This window comes from Oncorhynchus keta, chromosome 8, assembly GCF_023373465.1.
Source record: "Oncorhynchus keta strain PuntledgeMale-10-30-2019 chromosome 8, Oket_V2, whole genome shotgun sequence".
In the NCBI taxonomy this organism is placed as follows: domain Eukaryota; kingdom Metazoa; phylum Chordata; class Actinopteri; order Salmoniformes; family Salmonidae; genus Oncorhynchus; species Oncorhynchus keta.
Genome location: NC_068428.1, coordinates 5,718,906 through 5,744,423, shown reverse-complemented (window position 1 = coordinate 5,744,423; position 25,518 = coordinate 5,718,906). Strand labels below are relative to the sequence as shown.

Genomic DNA, 25,518 nt, shown 5'->3' with positions numbered 1-25,518 from the left:
AGAGTCTAGTCACTGAAGGTATTTTAATAGAGACACGTGTTAAACTTACTCGGTGATGAATGAGTTAACACTAATTCCACAGCTCCAGGCTCAATACAAAAAACAAGGAAGTATATCAATATGTAGCTGTTGGAAAACTAAGGTATATTATTTACATTCTCCCCCACCCCCCACCCCACCCAAAAAACAGTGCCAGCATTTTTAGGAGGGTGGAAGTGAATACTGAAGGCCTGAATATGGCCATAGTTGATCTTCGATCTGTTCCAGGAATGGCCGACCGCATCTGAACTGGCCCAGGTGGGTAGGACCAGATAGAAGGGGGCATTTCAGTAATATCTGAGAAGAGAACCGTTGAAACAATTATGTTAACAAAGGAAAAATATACATAATTCAGATATGCCAGGAAGGAAAATCTTCCCTGAAGTCTCTTTTTTTTGTAGCGAGTGACACAGTCCCATGACACTTTGCAACAATCCCCCATTTTAAAGCGTGGGTCTGCCAAAGTGAGTCATCCTCCAGGCCCCGTTTCTGGGGTGGGTGACCCCGTACAGCAGAGGCTTAGCTGGGTCCATACATTGCATTTATGCTGTTATCACATGGATAAACACTAATGAACAACCGGTTCAAATCATAGAATGAAAGTGTGCAAGTGTGTAGAAGCTGGCTAAGTAAGGGTAGAGGGTGCAAACGACTGCCAAAATCAACAGTATTTGACAGTAATACAATAACTACTTGTGCAATTAGCTAGGCTATCCAACCACTCATATCTGGCAGCCATATTATCTTGACAAGAGGAATTCTTGGGTACTCTATAACAGGGGGAAGGGGTCCATTTGTAATGTTCTTCCTCCATTCCCTCCCTTGTATGAGAGTTTAAACTCCTAATGGGGAGGCATCTTCCAGACACGGGCTCTCCAACCCTGTTCCTGGAGAGCTACCTTCCAGTAGGTTTTCAATCCAACCACAGTTGTAACTAACCTGATGTAGCTTATCACCCAGCCAATTATTAGGGTTGTAGCAAAAACCTACAGCCAGCTCTCTCCACTGGCTTCCAGTTGAAGCTCGCATCCGCTACAAGACCATGGTGCTTGCCTACGGAGCTGTGAGGGGAACGGCACCTCAGTACCTCCAGGCTCTGATCAGGCCCTACACCCAAACAAGGGCACTGCGTTCATCCACCTCTGGCCTGCTCGCCTCCCTACCACTGAGGAAGTACAGTTCCCGCTCAGCCCAGTCAAAACTGTTCGCTGCTCTGGCTCCCCAATGGTGGAACACACTCCCTCACGACGCCAGGACAGCGGAGTCAATCACCACCTTCCGGAGACACCTGAAACCCCACCTCTTTAAGGAATACCTAGGATAGGATAAAGTAATCCTTCTCACCCCCCCCCCTTAAAAGATTTAGATGCACTATTGTAAAGTGGCTGTTCCACTGGATGTCATAAGGTGAATGCACCAATTTGTAAGTCGCTCTGGATAAGAGCGTCTGCTAAATGACTTAAATGTAAATGTAAATGTAATGATAAGATCTCCGGGAGCAGGGTTGGAGAGCCCTGTTCCAGAGCCACAATGACAATAATGCATTCAGCAAAAAAAACAAGACAACCAAATGTCAATGTCAGACGAACGTCCCCGACAGCTCAGGACCACCTTTCACATCATCAACTATAATAATGCTCCAAAGACACAGGAAATTATTGCCAAAAGCAGTTTTCAATACCTACTTTGTCTTGGAGGAAAACCGTTGTGAATTTGCTACTTCAGTTTTTTACAACGGCTGTACAGCTCGTTCAGAGTCCATTTTGAAGCTCTTTCTCTCCCCACGTTACGCAACCTACTTTGGTCCCATCAAATACAACTCTGGACCTCAAAGCCAGTCCCACCCCATGTTTTCATTGTTCCCCTCTAATCAGGGACTGATTTAGACCTGGGACACCAGGTGGGTGGAATTATTTATCATCAGGTAGAACAGAAAACCAGCAGGCTCCGGACCTCACAGGGTCAGAGTTGAATATCCCTGCTTTAGTCTATTTCAAATCGCAATATTTTACCTGCTCGCTCAACACTCCCCCACCCTCATATCTTTAGGAGGCCCTACAACTTGAGCTCGTTGGCAATTTTGGACGCAATGTTCTTAAAGGCGATGGATGTGCCCGAGATCCGCTTGAAGCGCACACCGTTGAGTGAGAGTCGCGGCAGCTTGCACACTTCCATCTCCCACTGAACCAGGCTCTCGGCGTGGCCGTCACCGTGCACGCACAGCAGCAGGAAGCGCTCGCGCTGCTCGTAGTCGCAGTTGTTGGCGTCCAGCACCTTGCGGATCTCGCGCATCATGTCGTGGGGCTCCATGGACGACGTGGTCTTCATGCTCCAGGTGAAGCGGAGGGAGCGCGGCTTGGTGTCCTTGGGGTGTTGGCCGTGGGGGGGCTGAGGCTGCTGCTGGTCCTCCTGATCACCTGACATGTTGCGACTGCCGGGGAGGAGAGGAGTTAGTTAGAGGGGTGGGAGATGGAGGGTGTGTGTGTGTGTGTGTGTGTGTGTGTGTGTGTGTGTGTGTGTGTGTGTGTGTGTGTGTGTGTGAGAGAGAATCTATGCATCAGCCTAAGTGAGTTTTGAATGCCAATGTGTCTAAATATGTAACATGATCAAATGTGTGTAGTGGATCACCTGTTCACACATTTCATTTAGCCTGCTCATGAATATCTTACAGGCTACAACACCATATCGACACTGAGTGTACAAAACATGAAGAACACCTTCCTAATATTGAGTTGCACCCAACCCCCTTTTGCCCTCAGAACCTCCTCAATTAATCAGGGCATGGAGTCTACAAGGTGTCGAATGCATTCAACAGGGATGCTGGCCCATGTTGACTCCAATGCTTTCCACAGAGGTGTCAAGTTGGCTGGATGTTCTTTTGGTGGTGGACCATTCAGTGTGGAAAAACATAGCGTTTCAGACCGGTGCGCCTGGCACCTAGTACCATACGTCATTCAAAGGGACTTAAATCTGTTGTCTTGCCCATTCACTGTCAATGGCACACATACACAATCCATGTCTCAATTGTCTCAAGGCTTCTTCCCCTTCATCAATGTCGATTTAATAAGGCATCATAGCTTTCACCTGGTCAGTCTGACATGTTTTGTACACTCGGTGTATACAAGCAGACACTGGTGACAGATTCATTTTAACGTCATTGGTGCATTTACACCACCCGTCCATGCAGGGGCACTCTTGTGTACTTTCAACAGGCAGTCATGCAGTGGGGGACACAAAGGCAACAATGTAATTTCACAATACATCTAGTGACATGCACAAGAAAATGCAGACCTCACTTCTGCATGCAGGCAAAGCAGAAAATAATTAGCCACTAATCAAAATTATTCCAACACATGAAATAGAGCATTATGTTCAAACAGAACCGTTGTTCTACATGGGCAAGGTAATGCCATTGACTCAAATTAAAGTCGGTTCGCATGAATGAGTTTCACCATTTAGATGTCAGTAAAAAACAGGAAATCAAAATTGAGGGAGAGTCAGGGCTGTCCTCTGTTGGACTCCTAGCCACTCTTATAATGGTCCTATTGGAGACAGCAGTATCTCTTCCATACAGGGCTGTCCTCTGTTGGACTACTAGCCACTATTATAATGGTCATATTGGAGACAGCAGTATCTCTTCCATACAGGGCTGTCCTCTGTTGGACTCCTAGCCACTCTTATAATGGTCATATTGGAGACAGCAGTATCTCTTCCATACAGGGCTGTCCTCTGTTGGACTCCTAGCCACTCTTATAATGGTCCTATTGGAGACAGCAGTATCTCTTCCATACAGGGCTGTCCTCTGTTGGACTCCTAGCCACTCTTATAATGGTCCTATTGGAGACAGCAGTATCTCTTCCATACAGGGCTGTCCTCTGTTGGACTGCTAGCCACTCTTATAATGGTCCTATTGGAGACAGCAGTATCTCTTCCATACAGAGAACCAGTGTACATGTTCAGCACTGTGCAAAATAGATCAGCGTGAACTAGGTCCAGTAGGGCCCTATAAAATACGTAATTTTTTTGCCTGATTCCATTGTTTTCCCAAATTCTGTTTTCTCTGTTTTGTTTTTCGAGGTTTCCGTTTGTCACTAACAGCTACATAGCATACAGTCGTGGCCAAAAGTTTTGAGAATGACACAAATATACATTTTCACAAAGTCTGCTGCCTCCGTTTGTATGATGGCAATTTGCATATACTCCAGAGTGATCTGCAAATGAACTGAATCCCATAAAAACATTTCCACTGCATTTCAGCCCTGCCACAAAAGGACCAGCTGACATCATGTCAGTGATTATCTCATTAACACAGGTGTGAGTGTTGACGAGGACAAGGCTGGAGATCACTCTGTCATGCTGATTGAGTTAGAATAACAGACTGGAAGCTTCAAAATGAGGGTGGGGTTTGGAATCATTGTTCTTCCTCTGTCAACCATGGTTACCTGCAAGGAAACACGTGCCGTCATTGCTTTGCACAAAAAGGGCTTCAGAGGCAAGGATATTGCACCTAAATCAACCATTTATGAGATCATCAAGAACTTCGGGTGGTTCAATTGTTGTGAAGAAGGCTTCAGGGCACTCAAGAAAGTCCAGCAAAAGCCAGGACCATCTCCTAAAGTTGATTCAGCTGCGGGATCGGGGCACCACCAGTACAGAGCTTGCTCAGGAATGGCAGCAGGCAGATGTGAGTGCATCTGCACACACAGTGAGGCGAAGACCTTTGGAGGATGGCCTGGTGTCAAGAAGGGCAGCAAAGATCCACTTCTCTCCAGGAAAAACATCAGGGACAGACTGATATTCTGCAAAAGGTACAGGGATTGGACTGCTGAGGACTGGGGTAAAGTCATTTTCTCTGAAGAATCCCCTTTCCGATTGTTTGGTGCATCCGGAAAAAAGCTTGTCCAGAGAAGACAAGGTGAGCGCTACCGTCGGTCCTGTGTCATGCCAACAGTAAAGCATCCTGAGACCATTCATGTGTGGGGTTGCATCTCAGCCAAGGGAGTGGGCTCACTCACAATGTTGCCTAAGAACACAGCCATGAATAAAGAATGGTACCAACACATCCTCCGAGAGCAACTTCTCCCAACCATCCAGGAACAGTTTGGTGACTAACAAAGCCTTTTCCAGCATGATGGAGGACCTTGCCATAAGGCAAAAGTGATAACTAAGTGGCTCGGGGAAAAAAACATTGATATTTTGGGTCCATGGCCAGGAAACTCCCCAGACCTTAATTCCATTGAGAACTTGTGGTCAATCCTCAAGAGGCGGGTAGATAAACAAAAACCCACACATTCTGACAAACTCCAAGCATTCATTATGCAAGAATGGGCTGCCATCAGTCAGGATGTGGCCCAGAAGTTAATTGACAGCATGCCAGGGCGGATTGCAGAGGTCTTGAAAAATAAGGGTCAACACTGCAAATATGGATTCTTTGCATCAACTTCATGCAATTGTCAATAAAAGCCTTTGACACTTATGAAATGCCTGTCATTATACTTCAGTATTCCATAGTAACATCTGACAAAAATATCTAAAGACACTGAAGCAGCAGACTTTGTGAAAATTATATTTGTGTCATTCTCAAAACTTTTGGCCAAGACTGTAGACTAGACATACACACGCACCACACACACAGATGGGCATTCCTGTGCCGTTTCCGGAAAAAAAAACTGCAAATCACTTATTTGTTTTGTTCATGTCTTATGATTAACTTGACAAATTAATTGTCAATACACATTTACTTTATGTCCTACTAAGTTCAATACATTTTTGAATATTGTTCAATTCCATTTTTAATGTCTAGATTCCATGACTCCATCTACGTTTTCCACAATGCAGATTTAATAGGGCCCTACTCAAGAGAGAACCCAAAACCCCAGGCATGCCTGGAGTGGAGACCCAGGATGGCAGAGCAGATGGCTGGGTTGACTGTACATTGGGTTGGAGGGGATAAGAGATGGAGGTGGAAGAAAACACTGATGATTTGAAGTATTCCGTCTCACCTTGAACCTTCCAACCTGCCGTTTCTCTCAAACTCTTCGGGGCCTCTGAGATATGGAGGCGTGAGATAACACAGAGAGGAAGAAAGACACAGGAGAGAGAAAATCTGATCTTAACACTCCAGTTAAAAAGAGAGCGGATCAAAAATACTGATACCGAAGGGGGAAAGACTCATTTTAGGAAATGAGAGAGAGGAAAAAAAGAAGAGGAAAGACAGTATTGACAGGGAGGCCGTGTTAAACTGTATCTAGTCCATAAAGGACCCATGCCCAATGGCACGTCTGGTAGTCAGACATTTCACGCCACCAGTATGGGACGTGCAAACAGCAGAGAAGTCCTGTGAGTTGTGATGAAACAAAAGGCTGTGTGTCAGTGCTGAACTTCCTGTCCTCCATATTGCCATGCAGCTCCAGCCAGTTTGATGACCTCTATACATTCTCTTTGGCAATGGGAAGGGAGAACAAAGGTGTGAAGAGAGACTGTTTTGTGGAGGTGTTTGGTTGAGGCGTGCAGGCAGCTGTGTGTGTGTTCACAGAAATACTTTAAGGCATATTCACACACTCAAGTGCAGATACAGTACATTCGGAAAGCATTCAGACCGCTTGACTATTTCCACATTTTGTTACGTTAAAGCCTTACTCTAAAATGGATTAAATAGTTGTTTCTCCTCACCATTCTACACACAATACCCCATAATGACAAATCTCCCAAAAATGCTTCCACCTCCCTTAAAAAAATGAAATTTCACATTTACATAAGTATTCAGACCCTTTACTTTGTTGAAGCACCTTTGGCAGCGATTACAACCACCAGTCTTCTTGGGTATGACGCTACAAGCTTGGCACACCTGTATTGGGGAGTTTCTCCCATTCTTCTCTGCAGATCCTCTCAAGATCTGTCAGGTTGGATGGGGAGCATTGATGCACAGCTATTTTCAGGTCTCTCTCTCGAGATGTTCGATCGTGTTCAAGTCTGAGCTCTGGCTGGGCCTCTCAAGGATATTCAGAGACTTGTCCCAAAGCCACTTCTGCGTCGTCTCTGTACTTTGCTCCGTTCATCTTTCCCTCGATCCTGATTAGTCTCTCAGACCCTGCCACTGAAAAACATCCCCTCAGCATAATGCTGCCACCAACATGCTTCGCCGTAGCGGTGGTGCACGGTTTCTTCCAGACGTAATACCTGGCATTCAGGCCAAAGACTTCAATCTTGGTTTCCTCTGGTCAGAGTCCTTTAGGTGCCTTTTGGCAAACTCCAAGCAAGCTATCATGTGCCTTTTACTGAGGAGTGGCTTCCGTCTGGCCACTGTACCATAATGGCCTGATTGGGGGACTGCTGCAGAGATGGTTGTCCTTCTGCAAGTTTCTCCCATCTCCACAGAGGAACTCTGGAGCTGTGTCAGAGTGAACATCGGGTTCTTGGTCACCTTCCTGACCAAGGCCCTTCTCCCCTGATTGCTCAGTTTGGCTGGGCGGCCAGCTCTAGTAAATGTCTTGGTGGTTCCTAACTTCTTCTATTTAAGAATTAATGGAAGCCACTGTGTTCTTGGGGACCTTCAATGCTACAGAAATATTTTGGTACCCTTCCCCTGATCTGTGCTGAGACACAATCCTGTCTCGGAGCTCTACAACCATTCCTTTGACTTCATGGCTTGGTTTTAGCTCTGACATGCACTGTCAACTATGGGACCTTATATAGACAGGTGTGTGCCTTTCCTAATCATGACCAATCAATTGAATTTTTTTTATTTTTTTTATTTTACCTTTATTTAACCAGGCAAGTCAGTTAAGAACAAATTCTTATTCTCAATGACGGCCTGGGAACAGCGGGTTAACTGCCTGTTCAGGGGCAGAACGACAGATTTGTACTAGTCCAACGCTCTAACCACTAGGCTACCCTTACCACAGGCGGACTCCATTCAAGTCGTAGAAACATCTCAAGGATGATCAATGGAAACAGGATGCACCTGAGATACATTTTGAGTCTCATAGCAAAGGGTCTGAATACCTATGTAAATTACATCGCTTTATCATTATCGGGTATTGTGTGTAGATTGAGGAGGAATCCATTTTAGAATAAGGCTGTAACGTAACAAAATGTGGTAAAAGAGGTCTGAATACTTTGAATGCACTGTACATGTAGACACATTCACGCCAAACCCTCTCACACAGATGCACACAGACACATCTAATTGTCATGCGGCTGGAGAGTGCTGGACCTGGTTGGCTGTGAGATTGAAAAAACAAAGCGAGAAAGGGATTGTTCGATGCTCAGACTGAAGGAGCACTATCTCTGGGCTGGATGGAGTTCCCCTGAAAAGAGGCAGGACACGAGAACTGGTGGAGCAACGATTGTGATTAATAGAGCTAGATGGTACTGAACTGAAGAGCTTGAAAATACAGCTATAATTCAAGTCCACAATGCTACGCTTCACAGCTAAACCAAAGGCCTGCACTTTTGAGATGCATTGTGCAGGTAATCGACAGTCATCAAGAAAAAAAACTCAGGCAAGAAGGACTTAAAGGCTATTTGGAACAGATTCTAAGTCATACTGAGTCAAGGAGAAATTGAGGGACAAGTTCCTTAGCCAGGTGGATAAGGGCTCAAATCAAGGATAAGTTTCATTGCTGGGCCAGAATAGCTTCCAGGGACACCAACGCGAGGAGAGAGAGGACGATGGGGAGGAATTTTTTCTATAGTCTGGGGGGATTCGGTACCTGAACGCTGTCCTGCAACGAACCACTTCTCAATCATCATCTCGATCGGCAGCCACTTTAAGAGCCCAGTACCCTAAATTACACATTCAAGAAGAAAAATTAAGCAGAGCTCTCTGAAATTAAAGATGGTGTCCATTGCGTGAGAGAAAAAAGTACAGCCTAGCCCATGAAATTATTCTCATTAAAGAATGTTGGTTGTCTTCAGTGTGTGTGTGTGTGTGTGTGTGTGTGTGTGTGTGTGTGTGTATATATATATATTTATTTATTTATATAGTTGAAGTTGGAAGTTTACATTCACTTAGCTTGGAGTCATTAAAACTCATTTTTCAACCACTCCACACATTTCTTGTTAACAAACTATAGTTTTGTAAAGTCGGTTAGAACATCTACTTCGTGCATGACACAATTAATTTTTCCAACAATTGTTTACAGACAGACAATTTCACTTATCACAATTCCAGTGGGTCAGAAGTTAACATACACTAAGTTGACTGTGCCTTTAAACATCTTGGAAAATTCCAGAAAATGATGTCATGGCTTTAGAAGCTTCTGATAGGCTAATTGACATCATTTGAGTCAATTGGAGGTGTACCTGTGGATGTACTTCAAGGCCTACATTCAAACTCAGTGCCTCTGTGCTTGACATCATGGGAAAACCAAAAGAAAACAGCCAGGACCTCAGAAAAAAATGGTAGACCTCCACAAGTCTGGTTCATTTCTAATTTCCAAATGCCTGAAGGTACCACGTTCATCTGTACAAACAATAGTATGCAAGTATAAACACCATTGGACCACGCAGCAGTCATACCACTGGAGGCCTACAAACCTAACTCAGTTACACCAGCTCTGTCAGGAGGAATGGGCCAAAATTCACTCAACTTATTGTGGGAAGCTTGTGGAAGGCTAACCTTTGACCCATGTTAAACCATTTAAAGGCAATGCTACCAAATACTAATTGAGTGTATGTAAATTTCTGACCCACTGGGAATGTGATGAAAGAAATAAAAGCTGAAATAAATCATTGTCTCTACTATTATTCTGACATTTCACGTTCAGGGAATCTTTACTAGGATTAAATGTCAGGAATTGTGAAAAACTGAGTTTAAATGTATTTTTCTAAGGTGTATGATAACTTCCAACTTCAACTGTGTGTGTGTGTGTATATATATATAGTACACACACACACACACACACACACACACACACACACACACACACACACACACACACACACACACACACACACACACACACACACACACACACACACACACACACACACACACACACACACACACACACACACACAGTGGGGCAAAAAAGTATTTAGTCAGCCACCAATTGTACATGTTCTCCCACTTAAAAAGATGAGAGTCCTGTAATGTTCATCATAGGTACACTTCAACTATGACAGACAAAATGAGGAAAAAAATCAAAATAATGAATTTATTTGCAAATTATGGTGGAAAATAAGTATTTGGTCACCTACAAACAAGCAAGATTTCTGGCTCTCACAGACCTGTAACTTCTTTAAGAGGCTCCTCTGTCCTCCACTCGTTACCTGTATTAATGGCACCTGTTTGAACTTGTTATCAGTATAAAAGACACCTGTCCACAACGCCAAACAGTCAACTCCAAACTCCACTATGGCCAAGACCAAAGAGCTGTCAAAGGACACCAGAAACAAAATTGTAGACCTGCACCAGGCTGGGAAGACTGAATCTGCAATAGGTAAGCAGCTTGGTTTGACAAAATCAACTGTGGGAGCAATTATTAGGAATTGGGAGACATACAAGACCACTGATAATCTCCCTCGATCTGGGGCTCCACGCAAGATCTCACCCCGTGGGGTCAAAATGATCACAAGAACGGTGAGCAAAAATCCCAGAACCACACGGGGGGACCTAGTGAATGACCTGCAGAGAGCTGGAACCAAAGTTTTTTTATTTTTATTACCGTTTATATTTTAGTTTTTTCCCTCAACTTTTTCACTCCGGACGCTTTATCTGGACATGGTTCGTCAGGACCTCCAACAGCCGAAGCTAAGTAGTAACATTAACATGATGCCTTCTAATTGCAGTCGCTGTACTCATAATATACAGGAGAACGATCGCATTACGGCGAGGATAGCTGTGCTACAAGCCCAGCTTCAGACGCAATCGTTAGGCAAGGGTAATTTCAGTGTAGGAAAGGATGAAACAGCGTCTGTGCCACCAGTAAGTAGATAGTAACTTTAGTATAAATCCCCTCGCACGGTCCCCGCAGCCGGACAACTTTCTCACGGTTTCTGGAAGGAAATGCTGTAGGAATGCTCAACCGGTGTCGCTCATTCAGCCGACAAACTTTCAACCGGTTTTCCCCATTAAGCAGCGAGTCGGAGTCAGAGGCCGAGCCTTCTCTGGTCTCTACTCCTCCCGTTACGGGGTCTGAGACGCCGAAGCTTCCCACCATTAACTCTGACAAATTGAAAACTCTAGTCATTGGCGACTCCATTACCCGTAGTATTAGACTTAAAACGAATCATCCAGCGATCATACACTGTTTACCAGGGGGCAGGGCTACCGACGTTAAGGCTAATCTGAAGATAGTGCTGGCTAAAGCTAAAACTGGCGAGTGTAGAGAGTATAGAGATATTGTTATCCACGTCGGCACCAACGATGTTAGGATGAAACAGTCAGAGATCACCAAGAGCAAAATAGCTTCAGCGTGTAAATCAGCTAGAAAGATGTGTCGGCATCGTATAATTGTCTCTGTCCCCCTCCCAGTTAGGGGGAGTGATGAGCTCTACAGCAGAGTCTCACAACTCAATCACTGGTTGAAAACTGTTTTCTGCCCCTCCCAAAATATAGAATTTGTAGATAATTGGCCCTCTTTCTGGGACTCACCCACAAACAGGACCAAGCCTGACCTGTGAGGAGTGACGGACTCCATCCTAGCTGGAGGGGTGCTCTCATCTTATCTACCAACATAGACAGGGCTCTAACTCCTCTAACTCCACAAGGAAATAGGGTGCAGGCCAGTGGAGTCTGCCACTAGCACAGTCAGTGTAGTCAGCTCAGCTATCCCCATTGAGACAGTGTCTGTGCCTCGACCTAGGTTGGACAAAACTAAACATGGCGGTGTTCGCCTTAGCAATCTCACTAGGATAAAGACCTCCTCCATTCCTGTCATTATTCAAAGAGATCATGATACCTCACATCTCAAAATAGGGCTACTTAATGTTAGATCCCTCACTTCCAAGGTAGTTATAGTCAATGAACTAATCATTGATCATAATCTTGATGTGTTTGGCCTGACTGAAACATGGCTTAAGCTTGATGAATTTACTGTGTTAAATGAGGCCTCACCTCCTGGCTACACTAGTGACCATGGTGGAGATCTTTGTGGGCTATACTCAGCCTTGTCTCAGGATGGTAAGTTGGTGGTTGAAGATATCCCTCTAGTGGTGTGAGGGCTGTGCTTTGGCAAAGTGGGTGGGGTTATATCCGTCCTGTTTGGCCCTGTCCGGGGGTGTCCTCGGATGGGGCCACAGTGTCTCCTGACCCCTCCTGTCTCAGCCTCCAGTATTTATGCTGCAGTAGTTTGTGTCGGGGGGCTAGGGTCAGTTTGTTATATCTGGAGTACTTCTCCTGTCCTATTCGGTGTCCTGTGTGAATTTAAGTGTGCTCTCTCTAATTCTCTTTCTTTCTCTCTCTTTGAGGACCTGAGCCCTAGGACCATGCCTCAGGACTACCTGACATGATGACTCCTTGCTGTCCCCAGTCCACCTGGCCGTGCTGCTGCTCCAGTTTCAACTGTTCTGCCTTATTATTATTGGGCCATGCTGGTCATTTATGAACATTTGAACATCTTGAACATGTTCTGTTATATTCTCCACCCGGCACAGCCAGAAGAGGACTGGCCACCCCACATAGCCTGGTTCCTCTCTCGGTTTCTTCCTAGGTTTTGGCCTTTCTAGGGAGTTTTTCCTAGCCACTGTGCTTCTACACCTGCATTGCTTGCTGTTTGGGGTTTTAGGCTGGGTTTCTGTGCAGCACTTTGAGATATCAGCTGATGTACGAAGGGCTATATAAATAAATTTGATTAGAGGACGACTGATCCGTGTAAAGGAAAGAATGAATGGGGCCATGTATCCTGAGATTTTGAGTGAAAACCTCCTTCCATCAGCAAGGGCATTGAAGATGAAACATGGCTGGAAAATCTTTGGAGGGAGTTGAAAGTCTGTGTTGCCCAGCAACAGCCCCAAAACATCACTGCTCTAGAGGAGATCTGCGCCAAAATACCAGCAACAGTGTGTGAAAACCTTGTGAAGGCTTACAGAAACCGTTTGACCTCTGTCATTGTCAACAAAGGGTATATAACAAAGTATTGAGATAAACTTTTGTTGTTGACCAAATACTTATTTTCTACCATAATTTGCAAATAAATTCATTAAAAATCCTACAATGTGATTTTCTGGATTTTTTTTTCGAATTTTGTATGTCATAGTTGAAGTGTACCTATGATGAAAATTACAGGCCTCTCATCTTTTTAAGTGGGAGAACTTGCACAATTGGTGGCTGACTAAATACTTTTCTGCCCCACTGTATGTATGTATGTATGTATGTATGTATATAAATCACACACACACACACACACACACACACACACACACACACACACACACACACACACACATATATATATAATACATACTACACATACATAGATACATACATACATACATACATGTATATACACACACACACACACGTGTATATGTGTGTATATACCGGTCAAAAGTTTTAGAACACCTACTCATTCAAGGGTTTTTCTTTATTTTTACCATTTTACACATTGCAGACCAATAGTGAAGACATAACACACAAGGAAATAGCACACAGGGAATCATGTAGTAACCCCCACCTTGTCACAACACAACTGATTGGCTCAAATGCATTAGGAAGAAAATAAATTCCACAGATTCACTTTTAAGACGGCACACCGGTTAATTGAAATGCATTCCAGGTGACTACCACGTTGAGAGAATGCCAAGAGTGTGCAAAGTTGTCATCAAGGAAAAGGGTGGCTACTTTAAAGAATCTCAAATGATGATTCCATATGTGTTATTTCATAGTTTGCTGTCTTCATTACTTTTCTACAATGTAGAAAATAGTAAGTATAATGAAAAACCCTTGAATGAGTAGGTGTTCCTAAACTTTTGACCGGAAGTGTATATACCTCAAATGTACTATACCTCAATTGCAAACAAACAAAACATTTTTTTGTAAAAATGTATTGCCATAGACTCTTGGGCCACCCCTGACATCACTGATCCACAGAGTGTGGTACCAACTTCATACAATTAATAAAAGCCTTGTCGCCAAAAGGAAGGGTTCTTGCCTGAATACCATCACGCTAGATGCTGCCAAACTAGCAATGGCTCCCACCAACCTTTTACCAACTTGTATGTACTGTCATAAATGCATTGTATGGTGCAGAAGTTCTGCAATCATATACACATATGAAACGAGCACACGACTAAATAAAAACATACTGTGTTTCATAGAAGAAATTGGTCAGCATTTACATTAGTGATTGTGCACAGACCTGCTCTGTAGAGGACCATGCATGGTTGATTAGTATAGTCTGAGCTCAAAGGCCGATAAGAAAGCATATAGGTCTTAGACATGCTCAATTGCGCACCGATTAGGGCTTGAGGAGCCAAGAGGTCAGTCAGTTTCAGGCATTTTATTCAAGCTCTTTGTCCACACAGGGTTAAAAAATGAATTACATAGTTGACCGATTAGTCAAGTGTTTCTGATTAATTACACACTGAGCCAATTGGCAGGGTCTTCCTCCCTTTTGATAAACCTGAATTAAATATTTGTATAAAAAAAAAATGTAACAACCAGTCAAATTTTGTACAAACAAATCTTTAGTTAAAAAAAAAATTAAAAAAAATCATGTTTGACGTTTCTGTTTTTGGAGCAGCATAATAAAATCAGTAGATTTTAGGTGTCAACATTTCTGTGAGACATCTCTGTCTGAGCCTGGCTGCTAGCCTGGCTGCTAGCATCTGTTACTGGCATATTTCAGACAGCTTGGATAATGAATCATTGCAGAGTATAATTCTAGAGCTTAGGTGTTCAAATCTGGTCCAGGAAATACCTGAGTAGCAGCTATGAATGGATAAAGTTGTGAAAAAAGTTTAATTAATATATTAAATAATACTTTCATGTTATGTTACTTTTCAGATTGAACTTGAGGGTCTTTTCTTTGTTCTTTAGTCATCGAACACAAAAAGGCCCCAAAAAGTAATGAAGACATTCTGTACATGACAGAGCATCGTGACATCAAAATATAATTTGGGTTAAAATGTAGAACCAGATTTATTCTGAGGGGAGACTCTTTTGAAAAGTAAGACGAATAATTTCAGCCTATGACCATATCTGTCTGGACAGAATAATGAATATTAGCCACAAAAACTGAAACGATGCCACTATTCATTCTAATTCTGGTACACAAACAAATTGAAAGCCGCATTGATAGATTTTGTCAGTGGGGAAGCTAACATGGACTACAAAGATAAGTGAGAGAAATACATACTGACATTTAGTGTTAAAAGCAGGGCAGGTCTACTACTCAGTTACACTAAATCCAAGTGTACACATGGCAGACCTTTGAGTGAATGATGTAGATGCACTAAGACTAAGGCACTGAAAAACAACTTTCATTTCACTCAGTGAGTCAAAACTACAGTGAGCTCCAAAAATATTGGACAGTGACATATTTTCTGTTGTTTTGGCTTTGTACTCCAGCACTTTGTGACAGGGGTTCATTGCAGACTGTCAGCTTTAATTTGAGGGTATTTTCATCCATATCGGGTGAACCTTTAGAAATTATATCACTTTTATACAAAGTCCCGTCCCATTTTAGGGGACCAAAAGTCTTTTCCCACCAGAGATGTGTTTCCATCACTGTGCGTGATGATGTAGTGCACATACCAATACCGTTTGCAGTTAAATTCCCATGGACCTAATAAAAAATACAGCATGGCGAATTTGGCCCGTCAAGTTTTCAAAGAAAAATGTGAACTTAAATGTTAATCATCGTTGAAATGAAATGAATAACAAAAAAACAGGAAATCTCCCCCAAGTGATTTTAATTTTGGAAAGCTGTTCCAAGTATTCCCACCCATAATAGAGAGACACGTGATCGTATAAGCAAGCTTTGAAATGATCGTGTTTTAGTCAAATAGACTAAAGTATGAGACTTGAGTATGAAATAGGGTATGGATTCATTCCTCAAACCCACGGTGCCGAACACTGCGTACAGTGGGACGTTTGAATTGTTTCGGGGATACCATTGGCGGCTTTGGCTTACCTGCGTGTGAGCTTGGAGGTGAGCTTGGTGAAGAGGTTGGAGGAGCCGCGGCTGCGGGACTGCGAGAGGGGTGTGGCGTCATGCGAGAGCGTGGGCGAAGCAGGCGGGCCGTTGTAGGTGGCAGTGCGGCGCTCCCGCAGCTGGCCGCCGTGGAAGGTGCTGCGGCTGGCCGTGCCACGGGGGAAGGGAACCCGGTCGGGGGGCGTGGCGCTGCCAGGGTTCCGTTGACTGGAAGTCGCTGTTGTGCTGGGGAGGAAACCGGGTTCATGTTCATAACAGGGGGTACCATCACAGCAGATGTTTGGTTAGTTATGACTTTATCAACCACATCATGTGAACACTTGGTTTTATTGTTTAGTTGACTAAAGAGTTCAAGGGAAACTACAACAGAACCTTCAGGACATTCAAGCCAATGAAAAAGAGGTTGCTTATCTTTGCTTCACTAGGGATGGTTTGTTTATCAGGTGAGATTTGGCTGGCACTACTTCGGACCAAATACACTTGGGTATGTTAGAGGAAAGAGACCAGAGCAGGAGGCAATCCTTCTTCGTATTAAACACACAAATGGACCTTTTAAAAGAGGTCCTCAGCCATTGGAGGTGGTGTTTTGGGGGTGAAGCTAACGGAATGAGAAGTGAGCAAAAGTGTGGGATGAGTGTTCGGGAGGGAAAGGGTACGATTGGTCAGAAACTAATTCGGTGGGAGGTCAGACGGCGTTAGAGAGAGTTAGAAAGTGTGGACAGAGGGGGGGACGGACGAGGTTAGAGAGAAAAGCAGACAGATCAAATGAGACCCCCTAGTCAAACCCCTGGGAGTTGGGGTGGGAAGCCTCTTACTTAGGCCTGAAGTCAACGCCGTCGGTAGGTGGCAGCGTTTGGCGGCATGTGTGGCCCGAAGCCGACAGGGCCTTCTGGTGGCGCAGGTGGACTGAGGCCGAGGAGGGGGTGAGGGCCTTGGAGTAGGCAGAGAGGCTTGTGGTGCAGGCCGCCGACATTTCACTCATGCTGCCCCCAAGAGGACAGGAGTCGAAGTGGGGCGAAAAAGGCCACAGGGCCAGAGCAGAAAACGTGGATTTAAATAAAGCATTGAGGGCATAAAAAGAGTCAAACTTCATAAGCCAGAGGTAAAGGACAGAAAAGGCTCTATTGAATGAATGTACTGGAACAGCAGAGTAGTATAGCTAGTTAGACAAGCAGAAGTTTAAGGGAGCTTATTCTGCAGTGGTGACTGTGTGTCTATTGGGTTGCACTGGTAAAAGGGTGTGGATTGTCGAATGGATAGGAGTGTGTCGCCCTCAGTCCGATACATATCGGTTTTATTTATAATTGAGGGGAATTGGATCAGTGTATAGCAATGTCGCATTGCACTCATTTTATTTGTGAATGTCGTGAATACCTCATTCGCAACATGAATGACTCATTCAAAAAGTCAACTTGTTGATCAATCTGAGCACTCAACATTAATTGCTATGGTAACACAAGGAATCTCGGAAAACAAAATGTGCGTTTCTTAGTAGACAAACCCAGGTAAGTCCATCCCTGTTTTACTCAATTTCTTCCATTTGGTGCCTAATGAACAAGAGAGATGAAAGGCTGTGACCCCTGCTAACCGACGGCGGTCAAATGACAGTCAGAAACCAATAGAGGACAAGCTTACGTCTAAGTTTTAAACCCTCTTGGAACCATGAGGAGAAGTTCAAACATAACTTCCAGGGCACTTTTGTCCTCAAGACTCTCTTGGAATAGTCCATTTTAAACTTGACCAGGCTCGTATAGTTGTAATCAGAACACTTCATCAAGCAGGCCAAAAGTGTTTTATCCAACGCCACATATGGACTACTTAAAAATACATGATAAGACAGTCCTTTCAAAGTAGCAGTCTTGGGTAATATACACTTTGGTTTTTCTTCAGCTTGACATTTACAGGCCCCAATGTATCCTTCTGTTGTTCCTAACCAATGGGTTTTTGGCATGGCTGCCCCCCCCCCCCTAGTGTTACAGAGAAAACACGATGTTCGTGCGTGTGATAATGATGAATAGGGCCTTCCGGCACCTCTATTGAAACAACAACCCCCCTTCAGACACAGCGTTTAACTAGAACACCATATTCAAGGCCAGCATGAATTTGGAATAGGGTGGTGTACGGAGCTGCCGCGGGCATACTGTTTCTTCCAATAGTGTGGAAAGAGATGTGTGTGAAAATGAGTGTCTTTGTTCATGAGACAAAGACAACAAATGTGTGTTTGAGAGTGCGTTTGTGAGAGTGTGTGTGTGAGAGTGCGAGCGTGCATGCATTTGTGTGTGTGTGTGTGAGAGAGTGCGTGCATTCGTGGGAGTGTGTGAGAGAGTGTGAATGCGTAAGAGAGCGTGCGTGTGAGTAGCCTAGCAGCTAAGAGCGTTGGGCCAGTAAAAGTAATATAATTAAAGAGCAGCAGTAAAATAACAATAGCAAGGCAACAGGAGGTACCGGTACAGAGTCAATGTGCGGGGGCACAGGTTAGTCCAGGTAATTGAGGCAATAGTTATTAAAGTGACTATGCATAGATAATAAACAGTGAGTAGCAGCAGCGTAAAAGAGGGGGAGGGGCAATGCAAATAGTCTGGGTAGCCATTTGATTAGATGTTCAGGCGTCTTATGGCTTGGGGGTAAAAGCTGTTTAGAAGCCTCTTGGACCTAGACTAGGCGCTCCGGTACCGCTTGCCATGCGGTAGCAGAGAGAACAGTCTATGACTAGGGTGGCTGGAGTCAATTTTGTGACAATTTTTAGGGCACTCCTCTACTCTCCTGGATAGCAGGAAGCTTGGCCCCAGTGATGTACTGGACCATACGCACTATCATCTGTAGTGCCTTCCGATCGGAAGCCGAGCAGTTGCCATACCAGGCAGTGATGCAACCAGTCAGGATGCTCTCGATGGTGCATCTGTAAAACCTTTTGAGGATCTGAGGACCCATGTCAAATATTTCAAATAGTCTCCTGAGGGGGAATAAGTTTTGTCGCGCCCTCTTCACGACTGTCTTGCTGTGCTTGGACCATGTTAGTTTGTTGCTGATGTGGACACCAAGGAACTTGAAGCTCTCAACCTGCTCCACTACAGCCCCGTCAATGAGAATGGGGGCGTGCTCGGTCCTCCTTTTCTTGTAGTCCACAATCATCTCCTTTGTCTTGATCACGTTGAGGGGGGCGGTTGTTGTCCTGGCACCACATGGCCAGGTCTCTGACCTCCTCCCTACAGGCTGTCTAGTTGTTGTCGGTGATCACACCTACCACTGTTGTGTCACCGGAAAACTTAATGGTTGTGTTGGAGTTGTGCATGGCCGTGCAGTCATGAGTGAACAGGGAGTATAGGAGGGGACTGAGCACGCACCCGAGGGGCCCCTGTGTTGAGGATCAGCGTGGCGGATGTGTTGTTACCTACCCTTACCATCTGGGGGCAGCCCGTCAGGAAGTCCAGGATCCAGTTGCAGAGGGAGGTGTTTAGTCCCAGGGTCCTTAGCTTATTGATGAGCTATGTGGGCACTGTGGTGAGCTGTATGAATAGCATTCTCACATAGGTGTTCCTTTTGTCCAGGTGGGAAAGGGCAGTGTGGAGTGCAATTGAGATTGCATCATCTGTGGATCTGTTGGAGCGGTATGCAAATTGGAGTGGGTCTAGGGTTTCTGGGATAATGGTATTGATGTGAGCCATGACCAGCCTTTCAAAGTACTTCATGGCTGCAGACGTGAGTGCTACGGGTCGGTAGTCATTTAGGCAGGTTACTTTATTGTTCTTGGGCACAGGGACTACGGTGGTCTGCTTAAAACATGTTGGTATTACAGACTCAGACAAGGAAAGATTGAAAATGTCAGTGAAGACACTTGCCAGTTGGTCAGCACATGCTCAGAGTACACGTCCTGGTAATCCGTCTGGCCCTGCAGCCTTGTGAATGTTGACCTGTTTAAAGGTCTTACTCACATTGACTGCGGAGAGCGTGTTCACACAATCGTCCAGAACAGCTGATGCTATCATTGCATTTTTCAGTGTTACTTGCCTCAAAGCGAGAACTAATTTTGCTCGTCTTACTGGGCAGCTCTCGGCTGTGCTTCTCTACGTAGTCTGTAATAGTTTGCAAGCCCTGCTACATCCGACGAGCGTCAGAGCCGGTGTAGTACGTTTCGATCTTAGTCCTGTATTGACGCTTTGCCTATTTGATGGTTCATCGGAGGGAATAGCGGGATTTCTTATAAGCTTCAGGGTTAGAGTCCCGCTCCTTGAAAGCGGCAGCTCTACCTTTTAGCTCAATGCGGATGTTGCCTGTAATCCAGGGATGTATGTACATGTACAGTACATACATGTACCGTCACTGTGTGGATGACGTCATCGATGCACTTATTGAGGAAGCCAGTGACTGATGTGGTGTACTCCTCAATGCCATCGGAAGAGTCCCAGAACATATTACAGTCTGTGCTAGCAAAACAGTCCTGTAGTTTAGCATCTGCTTCATCTGACCACTTTTTTGGTGACCACTGGTGCTTCCTGCTTTAATTTGTGCTTGTAAGCAGGAATCAGGAGGATATAATTATGGTCAGATTTGCCAAATGGGGGGCGAGGGAGAGCTTTGTACGAGTCTCTGTGCGTGGAGTAAAGGTGATCTATAATTTTTTTCCCTGTGGTTGCACAATTGACATGCTGTTAGAAATTAGGTAAAAACGGATTTACTAAGTTTCCCTGCATTAAAGTCCCCGGCCACAAGGAGTGCCGCCTCTGGATGAGCGTTTTCCTGTTTGCTTACGACGGAATTTATGATTATTTGTTGTCCGGACCTCTGGCAGTCTCTATGGGGGTGCCACAGGGTTCAATTCTCGGGCCGACTCTCTTCTCTATATACATCAATGATGTCGCTCTTGCTGCTGGTGATTCTCTAATCCACCTCTATGCAGATGACACCATTCTGTATACTTCTGGCCCTTCTTTGGACACTGTGTTAACAAATCTCCAGACGAGCTTCAATGCCATACAACTCTCCTTCCGTGGCCTTCAACTGCTCATAAACGCAAATAAAACTAAATGCATGCTATTCAACCGATCCTTGCCCGCACCTGCCCGCCCATCCAGCATCACTACTCTGGACGGTTCTGACTTAGAATACGTGGATAACTACAAATACCTAGGTGTCTGGCTAAACTGTAAACTCTCCTTCCAGACTCACATTAAGCATCTCCAATCAAAAATTCAATCTAGAATCGGCTTCCTATTTCGCAACAAAGCTTCCTTCACTCATGCTGCCAAACATACCCTCGTAAAACTGACCATCCTACCGATCCTTTACTTCGGCGATGTCATCTATAAAATAGCCTCCAACACTCTACTCAGCAAACTGGATGTAGTCTATCACAGTGCCATCCATTTTGTCACCAAAGCCCCATATACTACCCACCACTGCGACCTGTACTCTCTCGTTGGCTGGCCCTCGCTTCATACTCGTCGCCAAACCCACTGGCTACAGGTTATCTAAGAGTCTCTGCTAGGTAAAGCCCCGCCCTATCTCAGCTCGCTGGTCACCATAGCAGCACCCACTCATAGCACACGCTCCAGCAGGTATCTGTCCCTGGTCACCCCCAAAGCTTTTTTTGCACCACAGTATCTCTACTTGCACATCCATCTTTTGCATATCTACCATTCCAGTGTTTAATTGCAATATTTTAATTACTTCGCCACCATGGCCTATTTATTGCCTTAACTCCCTTATTTGCACTCACTGTATATAGACTTTGTTTTCTTTTTTTCGACTGTATTAAAGACTGTATGTTTTGTTCATTCCATGTGTAACTCTGTGTTGTTGTACGTGTCGAACTGCTATGCTTTATCTTGGCCAGGGCGCAGTTGCAAATGAGAACTTGTTCTCAACTAGCCTACCTGGTTAAATAAAGGTAAAATAAATCAAATATATATAAATAAATTGAGAGCGGTCTAAGTGCCAGCATCGGTTTGTGGTGGGAAATAGACAGCTATGAAAAATCCAGATGAAAACTCTCTAGGTAGATAGTGTGGTCTACAGTTTATCATGAGATACTCTACCTCAGGTGATCAAAATATCGAGACTTCCTTAGATATCGTGCACCAGCTGTAAGATATTTCAGTTTTTAATGTCATGGTGGTAGGATATATGTGCTTTTAGTTTGTCCATTTTATTATCGAGCGATTGTATGTTGGCCAATAGTACCGATGGCAAAGGCAGATTAGCCACTCGTCGCCTGTTCCTCACAAGGCACCCCTATCTCCTTCCGCAAAATCTCTGTCTCTTTCTCCTGCGTATGATGGGGATGAGGGCCTGTTCGGGTGTCTTGGAAAATCCCTCTCGTCCAACTCATTAAAGAAAAATTCTTCATCCATTTCGAGGTGAGTAATCACTGTTCTGGTATCCAGAAGCTCTTTTCGGGCATAACAGACAGTGGCATAAATATTATGTACAAAATAAGTTACAAATAACACGAAAAAATGAACAAATAGCACATTTGGTTAAGAGCCAATAAAACAGCAGCCATCCCCTCCAGTGCCATTTTATAATCCCCGAGCCGACTAGGTGAAGAATCTCTCAATATGTCTTTGAGCAAAGCGCTTAATTGCTCCTGTAAGTCAGTCTGGATAAGAGTGTCTGCTAAATGACTAGAATTTTTTTTTTTAAACGTGTGTGTATGCATGTATCTGGGTCTGTGTGCCTGTATTTAGGGGGTCAGGAGGGACAACAGGACAGAGCTTTGGCCCCTCTCACCTGTTCTCTTTTCCATTCTGGATGACAGCGGAGTGGCGGTCCGAGGCATTCCTGTCACTACACACATACGTGTTCCTCCTCGTCATGCCCCCTGACATTGAGTTAGCCTGGAGGGAGAGAGCGAGAGGGTTATGAAAAGAGAGAAAGAGGATAAGGGTGAGAGAGTGAAAGAAAGAGGAATTTTTATTTTATTTTTTTAAACACAATCCATTTACACTGTCGTGCTTTTTGTCAGTTCTTTCACTTTTCACGCCAATAAAGTTTCTTCAATTGAATTGATAGAGGGGGAGGAAGGAAGCTGAGACAGATGGTGACAGACAGAAAGAGATACAGAAATAATGAAAGGTCAAACAGAAGAAAGAAAGTCATGCAGACCACAACACACTAGCTCATAGCAGTAGAAGAATTACGGAGAGGAAAATAGACAATTGAAGGAAAACAAGAGGAGATACTGTACTAATGAGGACCAGTACAAATGCTGTAAACATTCTCTCTCTCTTTTTCCAACATTGACATCACCCTGTGAGCGAGAATGACCGTGCGTTAATGTCTGTGTAATTGTGGTTGGTGTGTGAACCTGTGTGTATATACACTATACAGTGTATATACAGACATATTCAGACCCCTTCACTTTTTTCACATTTTGTTACATTACAGCCTTATTCCAACATTGATATAAAACATGTTTAATGATCATCAATCTACACACAATAACCCATAATGACGAAGAAAAAAACAGGTTTAGAAATGCAAATAAAAATGTAAATATCACATTTACGTAAGTAATCAGACCCTTTACTCAGTACTTTGTTGAAGCACCTTTGGCAGCGATTACAGCCTCGAGTCTTCTTAGGTATGACGCTACAACTTTGGCACACCTGTATTTGGGGAGTTGATCCCATTCTTCTCTGCAGATCCTCTCAAGCTCGGTCGGGTTGGATGGGAAGCATTGATGCACAGCTATTTTCAGGTTTCTCCAGAGATGTTCGATCGGGTTCATGTCCGGGCTCTGGCTGGGCCACTCAAGAACATTTAGAGACTGGTCACGAAGCCACTCCTGCGTTGTCTTGGCTGTGTGCTTAGGGTCATTGTCCTGTTGGAAGGTGAACCTAGCCCCAGAGGTCCTCAGCGCGCTGGAGCAGGTTTTCATCAGGATCTCGCTGTACTTTGCTCCGTTCATATTTCCTTTGATCCTGACTAATCTCCCAGTCCCTGCCGCTGAAAAACATCCCCACAGCATGATGCTGCCACCACCATGCTTCACCGTAGAGATGGTACCAGGTTTCTTTCAAATGTGACGCTAGGCATTCAGGCCAAAAAGTTCAATATTGGTTTCATCAGACCAGAGAATCTTGTTTCTCTTCATCTGTGAGTCCTTTAGGTTCCTTTTGGCAAACTACAAGTGAGCTGTCGTCCCTTTTACTGAGGAGTGGCTTCCGTCTGGCCACTCTACCATGAAGGCCTGATTGGTAAAGTGCTGCAGAGATGGTTGTCCTTCTAGAAGGTTCTCTCATCTCCACAAAGGAACTCTGGAGTTCTGTCAGAGTGACCATTGGGTTCGTGGTCATCTCCCTGACCAAGGCCCTTCTCCCCCGATTGCTAAGTTTGGCCGGGCGGCCAGCTCTAGGAAGAGTCTTGGTGGTTCCAAACTTCTTCCATTTAAGAATGATGGAGGCCACTGTGTTCTTGGGGACCTTCAATGCTGTGGAAATGTTTCGGTTCCCTTCCCCAGATCTGTGCCTTGAAACAATCCTGTCTCGGAGCTCTACGGACAATTCCTTCGACCTCATGACTTGGTTTTTGCTCTGACATGCACTGTCAACTGTGGGACCTTATATAGAGAGGTGTGTGCCTTTCCAAATCATGTCCAATCAATTTAATTTATCACAGGTGGACTCCAATCAAGTTGTAGAAACATTTCAAGGATGATCAATGGAAACAGGATGCACCTGAGATACATTTTGAGTCTCATAGCAAAGGCTCTGAATACTTACAGCGGGGCAAAAAAAGTCCCTTGGCTCATTGTTGTTTCGGAGGACGCATGACCTGACCGTTGCCCCCCTTAAGTCTGTTGGGGAGTTGCAGCGATGAGACAAAGTAGTAATTGGGGAGAAAAAGGGGGTCAAATAAAAATAGAAATCCCATGCACAATGCCAAGCGTTGGCTGGAGTGGTGTAAAGCTCGCCGCCATTGGACTCTGGAGCAGTGGAAATGCGTTCTCTGGAGTGACCATCTGAATCTGGGTTTGGCGGATGCCCGAATGCATAGTGCCAACTGTAAAGTTTATGGAGGAGGAATAACAGTCTGGGGCTGTCTGGGGCTGTTTCATGGTTCGGGCCCCTTAGTTCCAGTGAAAGGAAATCTTAACGCTACAGTATACAATGCCATTGTAGACGATTCAGTGCTTTCACATTTTTGGCAACAGTTTGGGGAAGGCCCTTTCCTGTTCCAGCATGACAATGCCCCCATGCACAACGCAATGGTCCATACAGAAATGGTTTGTCGAGATTGGTGTGGAAGAACTTGACTGGCCTGCACACCTTTGGGATGAATTGAATAGCCAACTGCGAACATCACTAATGCTTGTGGCTGAATGGAAGTCCCTACAGCAATGTTCCAACATCTAGTTGAAAGCCTTCCCAAAAGAGTG

At 44.6% G+C, this 25,518-nt stretch overlaps 1 protein-coding gene across 2 annotated transcripts in view; it reads right to left on the bottom strand.

Annotated features, from left to right (window-relative positions):
* Positions 1-4: 4 nt before the first annotated feature.
* The window catches only part of LOC118386742 (MAP/microtubule affinity-regulating kinase 3-like), a 142,510-nt gene continuing 116,996 nt past the window's right edge, over positions 5-25,518 (bottom strand). The window contains exons 14-17 of one of the 2 annotated variants that reach the window (XM_052523415.1): positions 22,869-22,975; positions 16,119-16,364; positions 6,042-6,086; positions 5-2,470 (exon numbers count right to left, since the gene is read on the bottom strand). In XM_052523415.1, coding sequence (XP_052379375.1) covers positions 2,095-2,470; positions 6,042-6,086; positions 16,119-16,364; positions 22,869-22,975 — 774 coding nt within the window. In that variant the 3' untranslated portion in view covers positions 5-2,094. The remainder of the gene's footprint in view (positions 2,471-6,041; positions 6,087-16,118; positions 16,365-22,868; positions 22,976-25,518) is intronic. The other variant, XM_052523416.1, reaches the window with a different exon arrangement.